General features: G+C 37.6%; 1 protein-coding gene across 5 annotated transcripts in view; it reads left to right on the forward strand.

The window, feature by feature from the left end:
* LOC125697344 (SPHK1 interactor, AKAP domain containing) overlaps positions 1 to 12355 on the forward strand; it is a 64097-nt gene that overhangs the window by 20936 nt on the left and 30806 nt on the right. For 4 of the 5 annotated variants that reach the window (XM_048954406.1, XM_048954407.1, XM_048954408.1 and 1 more), the window contains exon 3: positions 2947 to 3057. In XM_048954406.1, coding sequence (XP_048810363.1) covers positions 2947 to 3057 — 111 coding nt within the window. Of the gene's footprint in view, positions 1 to 2946; positions 3058 to 12355 lie in introns of those variants that run through there. The other variant, XM_048954410.1, reaches the window with a different exon arrangement.

The raw sequence follows: 12355 nt of genomic DNA on the forward strand, positions 1-12355 counted from the left end.
TGCCTATTGCAATTTCTCAGAAAATGTTTGAGATTTGGGAAAGAAAGATCAGAAGCTGTTAAGACTAAAGACAAATTCACTAAGATTTTTTAAGGAAATAAGACAAAATTTGTTACTGAGAAAGCTATTTCAGTTAAAGAGCACTATTTCCTATGTACTCAAATCATGTCTAAGAGGATATTCGAACTTCAGTCCTTGAGCTTGAGAAGATCTACGATCAGATGAAATCTGAGATCAGATATATATGTGTATGTAGGTACATGTATATGATGGAATTCTTTTTCTTCATAAGATTTCTGAAGATGGCACTTTTTGGAAAAAATACTTGATGCAATATTTTACCAACCAGTTTGTAATGTTTCAGTAGCGTTTCTTTATTAAAAAAGAAAGTTTACAGTTTATAAAGCTAGAAGGAAATTGTTTCTCTGCTATATGATATATGCTGTTTTTCCCATCTAGACTCAGAATTAGTTATGGTGGCATGAATCTATTCATACTAAGACAGTATGCTATAAAATGTATTGAGTTCAGAGTCACTGAACTATTAAACAAGATCAGCCAGCAGTCTCCAGGAAGAAACTGGTGTAGATGGGAAGCAGTCACAAGTGTTTCTCAGAACAAAGTCTGTGGACACTGTAGTTTTCCATATTTTGTCAATCCTAAATTTGTTTTCAGAAGAAATCCTATAGCAGGGCTAGATTTTGCATCCTACCCTTTTGCAAAAAAAACAAAAAATAACCATAAAGGTGCAAAATCTTTGTAGAGGGCACTGAAGGAAGGTGCTGAAGCAAGGCCAGGTGTATGGGCTCCAGTGTTCCTTGTCATCCATCCCACAGGGAGTGCAGTATTAACTATATGACTTTCTGACAAGAAGTTAAAAATTAGAGTGGGTGTTGGTCTCTGTGTGGTAATAAGCTTACTTCTGGATTGCTCCTGAGTATTAGAAAATTGTATTAGCTGGCCAGATCAGCTTTCCACACTCATTCATCTTCCCTGAGAAATGAAGAGGCCTGACAAGTTCTTCTCACTTCATAAGGAATTGATCTAGGCTTAGAAAGTAAGTGTTCCTGAAGTAGGACAGAAATGTCAATGCAAATTATGCAGTAAGATAGTGGAAAATACTGTAGATAGATTTTTTTTTTTCCAGGTAGGACAACAAAGGTATATTTTGAAATATTATTAAAGTCTAAATGCTATAGTACAGCCTTTTTCCACAGTTGCCAGAAGTACAAAGAAAATATACATCCATTTCACAGACATGCTTCTTAACATTTTTGCCAGGTATTACAAGCCATATAAATTGTTCTATGAGTATCATTGCTGTTGCTGCTATTATTTCCTGATAATAAGAATTTCAAAATAATACGAGTTCCTCTTTTTCATGGAAGAATTGTGAAGGATGAAAAAAACTATACCAAATAGTCAGCCTGTGGATTAATTTATCCAGACAGACCCATTCTCCTTTGCTTCAGAACGTCCCATTACTTGAAATATATGCCTAAACTGAGTTTAGAGAAGAGATGCATCAGCTGGGCTAATAGGCTTTTTGTACAGTCAGAAAGCACAGCCCCTCCAGGAGGTCAGCATGCATTTCTGTTGGCTAAGAAGATTTCTCAAGTTGTCCATGTGAATAACTCCCCTTCCCACGCTTCACCATCCTCAACTATTTGTCCTTTGTACACTATTAAACAAAATTGAATACATGGAAAGAAACAACTTTTCAGTTTTAACACAGTCTTGTCAGCCTAGAAATTCAACCCCTAGACCATCTGTGCCTCTCAGTCCCACTTTCATCCCTGATGGAAATTAGGATAAACTGGTCTAGCCTTCATTCTCTCAAAGAAGGGGCAAACAGGAACAAGTGATTCTCAGTGTTGTCATCGGTCTCTTTTGCTTGTCATGGATCTTTCTATAGTGACTCTATAAATGTAATAAAGTACAAGCCTGACTGTTTAATGATATGTCTCTTTAGTCCCAACAAATTGTACAGTCAGACTCTGGCTGTGTTGTTGCTGCACAGTTCCTGGATGGTCTGGGCACAACCAGCCCCGATCCATGAGTCACTTCCAGACTTACTGGTATTTCAAAGAAATGTGATGCCATGCTCAAAATGACAGTCCTTTCTGAGCACAACTTTCTGCAGATATATTTCAGTAACATTGGAGGTCTGTTTATTAACAAGGCAATTTGACCCACCTGAAAACTGTGCATAGTTAATACAGGGGCAGCAAGGAATTTACTTTGATCTGAATTATCAGCCTTGCAAAACTGACGTAGCCTCTTTATAATCTGCAGATATCTAGTCTAACTTTATTTTTCTTCAAGCAAAGCTTGTGGCATGTGCTGTAAGGCTAAGTCAATACAGAGAGACTGAGCTCTCTCTATGAAAAAGCTTTGATCTAAGGGTACTGACCTAGCTCAGTATTCTTCACAGAAAGTTTCAAGTGCTTTAGCTTCTCATAGAGCAGAAAAATATTAAGAAAAAAAGAGATGGTAGCCTAGGCAGTCTCAGAAATGAGGCTGCTAGCAGAATGAATTGTACAGATCTATTTTAGACAAATAGACACAGTAAATCATAAAGGCTGCAAGTTTGTATACCATAATATAGATAAATGATCAGTTTTCCCAAAGTCAATGTTTATCACTGTAACATAGAACAAAACTCCTAGCACTATTTTCCAATAACAGTGTTTTATTTGTTGGCGTTATCTAAGGCACCTCCTTCAAGGACTTTTAGTTCTGAGAGAAAACTGTCCAATACTTTAGGGGATATATGTCACTCGAATCCCAGGTACATCAACTGTATAAGTCTAAAGGGAATGGGAATCCCAAGTCTTGCCTCCCAAAAATAGGCAAGATTTTTGTTGAGAGCCAACAACAGAGTTCAGGCATGGTAGGACTGAGTAAATTTTAAATTATTTTAACAATTTTTAACTGTTTTAACAGATCCTCTGCAGTAATAGCCTGCTAGAATCAACAGACTACTGGCTACAGAATCAGAGGACACCATGCCAAATTGGCTTTCTGGAAGACAAGTCAGAAAGCAACTGTGCCTCAGTAAGTACACAGTGTAATCTCCTGTGGAGAAATGTCCATTGAGAGCTTTTTGAGCAGGCTGTGGGGGCGTCTAGTGTACGTGTTAAAAGAAGTCAGTGACAAACCGACTCCAAAATTATGTCAATGCATTGATAGTTTCTGTGATTTCCAGATTTCTGCTAAAAGCAAATATCCAAAGCAAAAAATGCATACAGATTTCTATGCAGAATACATTAATAAAGATTGCTTCAGAGGTTTCCCCATATTTTCATTATGCATTGTGGTCAGCAACTAAGTACAGAGAAAAATAAGCTAAAGAGTAAATCATTGCAGACTGTAACTTGTTAATGGAAAGGTTGGGAAGAACAGATGCTTAAAAGGCTGCTGAGTGTTCTTGAAGACATAGAGATACAATTAAGGAGAAAAGTCTTTCCATATTTGATGAGGAGAAGCTGCTAAAGAACTCAAATAATTTGCATTTGAAATGAAATTTAAATCTCCATGTATTGTGGTTTATAATGCAATTAAATTAAGAACAGCTTTTGGTTAAGCTTGTATTTGGAAGAATAAGAGTTGCATTTCTTTACACACCATCTTTATGAAGATGAATGACATTACACTGCTGTGACTTTGTGTTTTATTCAAGAAAGGACTCAGGAGAGCAGAACGTTACCAGAAAGAATTACTTAGAACATGTGTTTTTAGAGATCTCAGGAATAGTATTAAAGGTGAGAGGGCTAAATGTCATGCTGTTCATTTTGGGAACTATGAGTTCCCAAAAGATACAGGGATCAAAATGTACAACTTAAGTATGTGTGATGGTAAGCAGCCACGTAACATACAAGGTGAGAAACTGAGCAGATTCCTGTGTCTCTGCTTTGGATGATGATGGGTGAAACAAGGAGGAAGATATTTGTCTTAGTTTCAGCTGAGGTGGAATTGTTTTCTTCAGAGTTTCTGATGTGATGTTATGATTTGGTTCTAGGAGAAAAATGAAGTTGATACCACACCAATGTTAATAGTTGCCTGCTAAGCCAACACCATTTGTAGTGAAGGGCCCAAGGAGATGGAAAGGAATGGAATTAGGACAGCTGAATTAAGCTGGCCAAAGTGATATTCCATACTGTGTGACATCAAGTGGAAGGAGTTTTGAAGGAGATGAGAGTTCATCTCTCACTCTCTTCAGGTGCTCAGGGAGCTAGCTGGGCATCAGTCAGGGGATGGTGAGCAACTACTTGTGCATCATTTGTTGCAAATGTTTCTATACATATATAAAGCCATAACTATTTTTATTTTCCTTTTCTCTATCTCAGTAAATAGTTTTATCTCAACCCATAAGTTCTATTTTGCTTTTTTTTAATTCTCTCCCTCGCTACACTGGGAAGGAGTGGAGTGATCTAACACCGGTGTGGTGCTGAGCCACCCATTGCGTTAAAACACTACAATATTAATGAGCAATGTTTAGTGGCTATATGACTTTTGTATTCACAAGGCAGAAGTGGAATTTACAATTTTAAAATAAAACTGAAACATCATGCATAGGGAGCATTCATTTAGAAGCTAAGTAGTTAAATGTGATTTTGGAGCATCTCTGTTCACACCAAAAGAGGTGTTACTGTTAAATAGTTACTCTAAGTGTTATGAGCAGAACTGAAGTTTTGTTCATATTCCTGTTTAATTTACTCTAAGTGGCAATAAGGGCAGAATTTTAATTTAAGTCCTAAAATGTTACACACCTAATGCAGTACACTAGGAAACTTTCACATATATCATCAAACTTAATATGTAGACTGGAGCATAAGCACACTGTTTATGTTTTTCTCCAGAATTGTTCTTTCCATCTCAGGTATGCCAGTGGTGTAGTTGGGTGGGCACAGTGCTTGAGCAGACTAGGGAGCAGGGGACACTTAACCACTGCGTGAGGATTAAGCATTAGTTCAGCATTCTGAAGTTAAGCATTACTTCAGAAAGCATTTCATTCTGAGTCCTTTCCTGTATCTGTTATTAAATGAGTGGAGACTGCAGGAACAAAGAAGGACATGAACATGGAGCAGTTTCCCTAGTTTCTCCAATAGCCAGCAAACCAGATTGCCATTAACAGAAAATACATTCTTCTCTTTCGTGGAGATTTTATAAATTGCCATTGCCAGCAGTGCCAGAGATGTTTTAAAGTTGCCATTAGTTTTGCACAATGAAAAAAGAAATCTACTATATCACTTTTCTTAAAGATAACTAGTAATACATTTAGCTATAATGTTCAGCTTTCCTTTGGAAGAGTTTATGTGTAGTTATGTCTAATCTCACTATAACTACAAATGCAACAGGACTATATGAACACTGATTTCATAAATGTTGTGTTCATCGTCTCCTATTACAGATTAGCACATTTAGTACAAGTAAAAACAGACTCGTGCCTGTGCTACACATGCTCACCAATTGTACTAATGTTGATTCATTTAAAACATTAAACACTTAGCTTTAACAGACTTTTCCATAGAGAGATTTTTAAAGAAGAATGGGCATTTGATTACATGTAATAGTCCATTAAGTTCCAAGCTATATATTATGATATGAAGATAATAAATTGTGTGAGAGGAAAAGTATTTCATATTTGTTGGACATCTTTTTCCTGGGCTCTGAAAATAGGAAAGTATATGTGGTTCATTTTTTCATTACATCAAACTCTGGTAGTTTGTCATACTAGAAGAAATACTATCGCGTCCATATTTAATCCAGTGGTTGTGGATGTCTGCAAAGATGAACAATAGAAGTCATAGGAAGAAATAACAACTAAATGTGATGTCTGTTCTCTGTCTTTATGCCAGCTCTGTGGTATGTTACCTATTAAAAGTGTTATGTGTATTTTGAGTATGACATGAACAGAGTTTGAAAGACTATCGTGCCCTAATTTTCTTTTTCTACTTTCAGTAGATGTGTAGGAACAAACTTCTGTCCAAATGTGTGTTTGTGTTTACACTTAGAAAATCGAATGAGTTGCACTGGAATTTAGTGCAAGTGGACAGGGCTAATTGTGTTATTAGGACTTTGTAGGAAGAACTCTCACAGAGGCTAATCAGGAAGGGTCAGCTGAAAGAGGGATCTGTGAGCTTGAAATGGAGGCCTGGTGAGAGAGAATGAAGGTGAATGCTAGATTGTAGTGTGATGTTCTTATAAAAGGTCATAACAGATTATTTTAAATGTCCTGGAGTTGAAGTGTGCTATCCCCCATACTTCAGGTGATCCTATTAGATTTTGCTATGCTGCCTACTTGAAAAGTTTAGACTCCTTTGAAGAATTTCTACACTGGTGCTATGAGGGTATGGAGTAGAACATGAGTAATTAGCAAACATTGAATTAAATTATGATTAACAATGATACTGCTTTGCAACAATTTACTGCTGCAAATTAAGTACATAGTTTTGCACTATTTTCATAATCAGATAAATTTTCAGTGTAGTTTAATTACATAAGTCTTGTTGCATTTGCTTAAACTGAGAACTTAGTCAAAATCTGTCAAATAGAATAAAGCTCATGGATTTATAAGACACAGTCAGTCATTCATAAACTGACAAATGTGATTAAAATATTTGCAAGGAGACTTTTTTGTTATCTCACAGAGAGACCCTATCAAATAGACTTTCATGCCTTTGCCCATTCCTTTGTTCCAAACTATCCTTCTCACTGGACCTATATCAAATATTCTCTGCTTTGGACCTGCTGGTAAGTAAACCTTATATAAAAAGAAAAACCTGATAGGTAGTTTGTCCCTAATTTCCTTCCACTGAGCTAAAATATGTATTTACCAATACTCAAAGTGTTTGGTTGGTTTAGGCTAGTACATGTTAGCAAACTGAAATTTCTCCTTAGATGATTTATTGTTTCGTCTTCCAGCATCATAGAATCACTGAGGTTGGAAAAGGCCTCCAAGATCATCTAGTCCAACCATCCACTTACCACCAATATTTCCCCACTAAACATTTCCTGAACACCTCCTTGGACAGTCCATTATAGCACCTAACCTCTTCAGGAGAAGAAATTTTTCCTAATGTCCAATATCAGACGCTACTAAAGCACAAAGTCTTAGTATTGCTCACAGAAAATTCATTTATCATTCTTCTTCAGAGATTTTAAGCTTTGTCATTTCTCTTTTTAATGCCTTTGCAGTAAGTAAGCCTTTCTGCTCCCTGGCAACCTACAAGAAACTACACTTGAGAACTGCTGCTCCAAGAAAATACAGCAACTTTTCCTTTTACACGCAGTCCTACTCTGTTGCACTAGATGTTCACACCAGAATACTCCATTCAAGTATGTATATAATGTATATACATACACACAGAGAGTTGTATATTGGTTAGATCCACCCCAAGGTAGCATCAGGAACACATGGCCAGACTAGCAGGAGAGCAGAGGACAACCGAATGAATTTAGGTCAAATTCAGTGCTGCCAAAAGACACTCTTATTTAGTTACTGGGTCTTCTGCCACATGCACTGGTTCTACAAGCCATCTCACAATTGTTGGAGGTAGACAACAGAGAGGGGAGGATGACGTGAGTAGGAAAGCAGCAATGGGACAATAATAGGCAACTGATGCTGCCTAGAAGAACCTTAATCCATCAGTAGGTGGAGGAAGAACTGCAGCACGGAGTTGTTAGCGGGTTAGTTGAGTACGGGAGAACACACTTGGTCTAGAAGACAGGCACTAGCATCTCAAGGAAAGGAAGCAATGACTATTTTAGTCAAGAGTGGCAAGACTGTTGCCTTGGTGAGAAAGGAAGCAGACGGTTAAGAAAATAAAGATGCAGTGTAATTATGGATCATATTTTCTGTGATCTCTCTGTTTAATGAGATAATGAAGCATGTCACCTTAAAAGCTGGGTTTGCAGAACTGACTGCTCACCTTGATACTGCATAGCTTGGCCATCCTAAGCAGATGCTTAGCATCGTCAATTTTATAGCAGCTCACTATCAAGCTTTTAAACAGATTCAGGGGGAGGTTAAAGTTGCCATTATACACTAATTTGAGCTGGCTGAATCAAGGGTTTTACGGTCTCACCTCTTTTCCCAACCCCTTCATCTTTTTTACTGCCTTCGCATTTGTGTAAATATGCAGCAAGTCAAGTGATATAGAAAAGGAATTGCAAAATTAAGAAATTAGATTTTCTAGCCAGTTCTTCCTTGAATCAACTCACTGTGTTGTCAGGCAAATGCCAGTACTCACTGAAGTGATAGGACAAAAACATCCAGGAAACAGCTCTTATAAATGAATCCGGACTAAATGGTAGCTTTTGCAGAACAGGAAAATCCTTGGCAAGGTGTACTTTAAGAAAAAAAGAGTGCATTTTTCAGTGATTAGTATTTTCTATCCTTTTATTTCACACAAGTCTTTTTGAAGATTTGACATTATGCATCTCCAGAAGTTTAGGTAGAAATATATCTATTTATATTTTACATCTACTTTTTTGATACTGGAATAACTTCAAGGTAACTTCTTTGCAAGAATGCTGTTACTAGGCCAGAGTGTGAAAATTTGCGCGCTTGCGGCACAGATCTCTTTTAGTCATGGCCTCTATCTCCAGATACTTTCCGGAGTTTCCAGAGGAGAGTTAAATGCCTTACTGAAGGATGGCGATCTAGGCTTACAGGTGATCTATGCTTTCAGAGAAAAGAATGTCTCTTCCCATGTTTGGTATTCATCAGCAAGCCAAGTATGGAAATGCATTTTTGAAACCCAAAGGAGACTTTTTGTTTGTTTTAAATCAAAACCATATGTATGCTTTCAGGCAGAATTCAGGAAAATCTTTGAATATGATTTTGTGAATACTGACCACACATAGTTGAAAACATTTTTGTTTTTAATCTTGTTTGAATGAAAATGAACATTTCCTAATAAAATTAGCAAAGACCTACTTCTCTTCATAGACAAATCTACATACCAAGATGCTTACTTTCACTTGCATATACACCCTCAGCAATTTGTCTTATGGACAGGGAATTACAACAGCATTTATTATACCTTTCACTTGTTAGTTACTCAACCGTCTTCTGTAACAACATTGTCTCTTTCGGAAATCAAAATCCAGCCATTGCGTTTCAGATCTAAGCTATAATTACTAGAGATATTTTTAGTTTTAAGTTTCATCTTCCTATTCAGCCTGACAATACCTTAATTATATCCTGACAAGGAATAGGAATCAACAGCTGCAGACTAAATGGTGTTGTTGAGTCTTGGCCCTTTCTTAGACACATGTGGGTGTTCATGCCTCTGTGGTAAGGACTAGCACCTTCCAGAGAGCCCCTTTCTAACTCACAGAGAAACAAGGACGCCTCTTTTCAATTATTCTCCACCTTACGGAACCCTGGAGGCAGTGACCTCTCCGTGGAAGGGGTCAGTTGTATGCTCTGCAAAATATGTTTCTCCTTTTGGTCTTATGCCTATTAGTCTTAGAAGTGCTTATCTTTACATATGAGCTAATATTCAGGCAGAAACGAAATATGCCTATAAAGAGTTGCACTTCCACATTTTCAACATCACATATACACATTTCTGTGGAAGCTTTCAGTTTCTGTATAAGAATTTGAATGGGGGAAGATTCACAATAGCCTTTCTTCTCTTTTCTCTGTAGCTTTAGACTTTGGTGCTCCTTTATCACATTCCTGAATCTCCCGTCCTCTCTCCTGTCCCTCTGTGACACTCTCATACAGCAGTAGTGTCCTATCTGTATTTAAGAGAATCAGATACTTAGCCTCACTCTGAGATGCTTACCCTAACTCTGACAAAGCTATAAGTAGGGTTGCCAAATACTGGAAGAATCATATGCAGTATTGCTGCTATATCCCCTTCAGCATTTCATACTATCATTTCATCACTGCCTCCATGATCTGATTTCTCAAGAGCTAGGATTGTTGTGCTGCCTTCAGAGTGAACATCTATTACTGCTTGCTGCTGTTGTAAACATAGGCTCCCTGTAACATGAACTGCAGCGTGAGGCATATAGAAATTTGTTAAACATTGAGCATACAGAGCACAAGAGAAAGCAGATGGGGCACGAGGCATAAATATTTACTGGCATATTTTCTTTAAGTCATAAGTGACAATTAATTACATCCAACCCAAAGGAATAAGTCTTAATGGGAAGAAAATATTCACAGCTGGTTTTGAAGCAATAAATTATGATGATTCCAGATGATTCATTGCTGCAGTCCAGCCATTAAAATACCAAGACCCATAAATCTACAGAGTCATTCGAGATACGCACTTTCTGAAGAGTAATTGGGACTGAGTTTAATGTATATCTCTTGCTGAGAATGCTTGAGAGGTTATAAAACATCTTTCTGACAGCATACAGTGCTTACCTTAAAGAACTGTGGCTGGGCTGGGGAAACACAAGCAGGTCACATTAGAACCTAATTTGAATGAAATTTGAAACTCCAGTGACTCACCAAGAGCAGTATAGTCTGGGAATGCTTTTGGAAATAATCCATTAGGGCTTGCAGGAGGAGCAGTTGGAAATCCCAGCTGCACATTATATAGCAATTGTACAGTTTATGGGACAAACTTTAACATAAGCAAGCCTCCTGAACCATATGCAAAAGATAGTGCAGCACGTGGGGGATTAAAGCAAAGCAGACAGAGATGTGCTCAGGCACTTTAATTTGCAGTGCTTGTTCACAATAACTTTTCCTTCTCTTACAGCAAAGGCAGAGGAAGATTTTTAAAAGGCTTCCTTTTTTTTTTTTTCTTTTTTTTTTTTAAACATTGTTGCCATGTTCCCAAATCTGAATTCTGCTGAACTGTTTAAGCCTTTCGAGTCAGCACAGCCTTATTTGCAAGAGCGCAGGTTTGCTGTGCACATACAGCCCGTTTCAGGTGTGGGTGGTCTGTCCATTAAACTCCACAGAAGTGCCTCAGGAGAGATGCCATCACTAGGGACGCTTGAAGGTGTTTAATTTTCCAAAGGAGAAATGAATGTTTACAAGTATGCTGCCTCTCTCTTATAGGGAGGTACAGGAGCACGGTACAAAGCTGAGATAGGCACAGGATGAAAGAGTCCCACGAGCTCCCATTTCAGCTTCACTAACACAATGTGTCCTCAACAAAAGTACTTACGCTACATCCTGCATCTGTGTGAGAGCTACACGACCTCCGAGAGAAGGACAAAATAAACTAAATGGTTAATACTGTTTGACAGTAAAACCTGTAGAGTTCTATCTATTGTCTATTTAGATGCTTGGATTCTGGAATATGAAGAGAGTAATACGATTTTTTTGGCCATCTGAGTGAAAATACAAAAGAAGAAGGGGGAAGATAAATACTTTTTCCACTTATATCTAGAGTGGAAAATAGTCATCTTCTACTTATCCAAAGGACTGTACAGTAAAAGAAACTGCTGGGCAAACAAACTACAAGCAGGGAGCGCCACGGTCCTGTTTTGGTGAGAATGGACTGTTTGCTGGTTTGCAGTAGTCTGGTCTCGCTTTAGTGAGATCAGGAAGGCACCACTGTATAAAGTGGGGCATCCCTATCACAGAGACTTTTGTGTTATTTAGTTTACAGTGCAGAAAGTGTGCACAAGCTTCTTTGTACTCTGGAGTTACCACCTCTGTATCTGTATGTCCTTATGCCAGCATCTGCATTGCACGTCTAGTACTTCCAAACAGATATTTTTTAATTCCTACATTTTATAGCTGGTTCCTCTGACAGAATCATTTTGGCAAGCGTGGAAATTATCATTAGACAAGCATTACATCCAAATGCTAATGGATAATTAGCTCTGTCTTCTACAGAATGCTTTTTTTATTTTTTTTTCCTGAATTGCTATCAGGCTATTCCAAACATCTCCTGTAAGATACTGATCTAAAAATCCTCTTTAACTATATAACGGACTGAATTATACTGCGTACAAAGAAGAGCTACATTCTTTATACCATTCCTAATCTTGTATTAATCAAACAAAAAGTTGAGCATACTAGTTATAACTGTTAGCACCTCTAAAAAGAAATAATAAAAGCCAGTGGCAAGATTTAGTGAGAGAGGAGGAAAAAAAAGAAATGAAAGGAAAAGTAAATTGAAATAATTGAAATGAAAAGCAACAACTGGTGATTTTTTGTTTCCTTATTTCTTACAAAATACATCAGAGCTCTACAAAAATTAGATGCCAATCTTTACAACACATCATTTTTCAGATGGCATTTATCTCTGTGCTCAGAAAAGGAAAACACTTGGAAATTATCTAATTGCTTTCTTCCATCCCATGACAGCACACCAATTCAGTAGCAAGGTAGGCAATAAAACCAAGCCTGCATTCCAGAGCCACTCAG

Source organism: Lagopus muta, chromosome 9 (genome assembly GCF_023343835.1).
Source record: "Lagopus muta isolate bLagMut1 chromosome 9, bLagMut1 primary, whole genome shotgun sequence".
Classification (NCBI taxonomy): Eukaryota; Metazoa; Chordata; class Aves; order Galliformes; family Phasianidae; genus Lagopus; species Lagopus muta.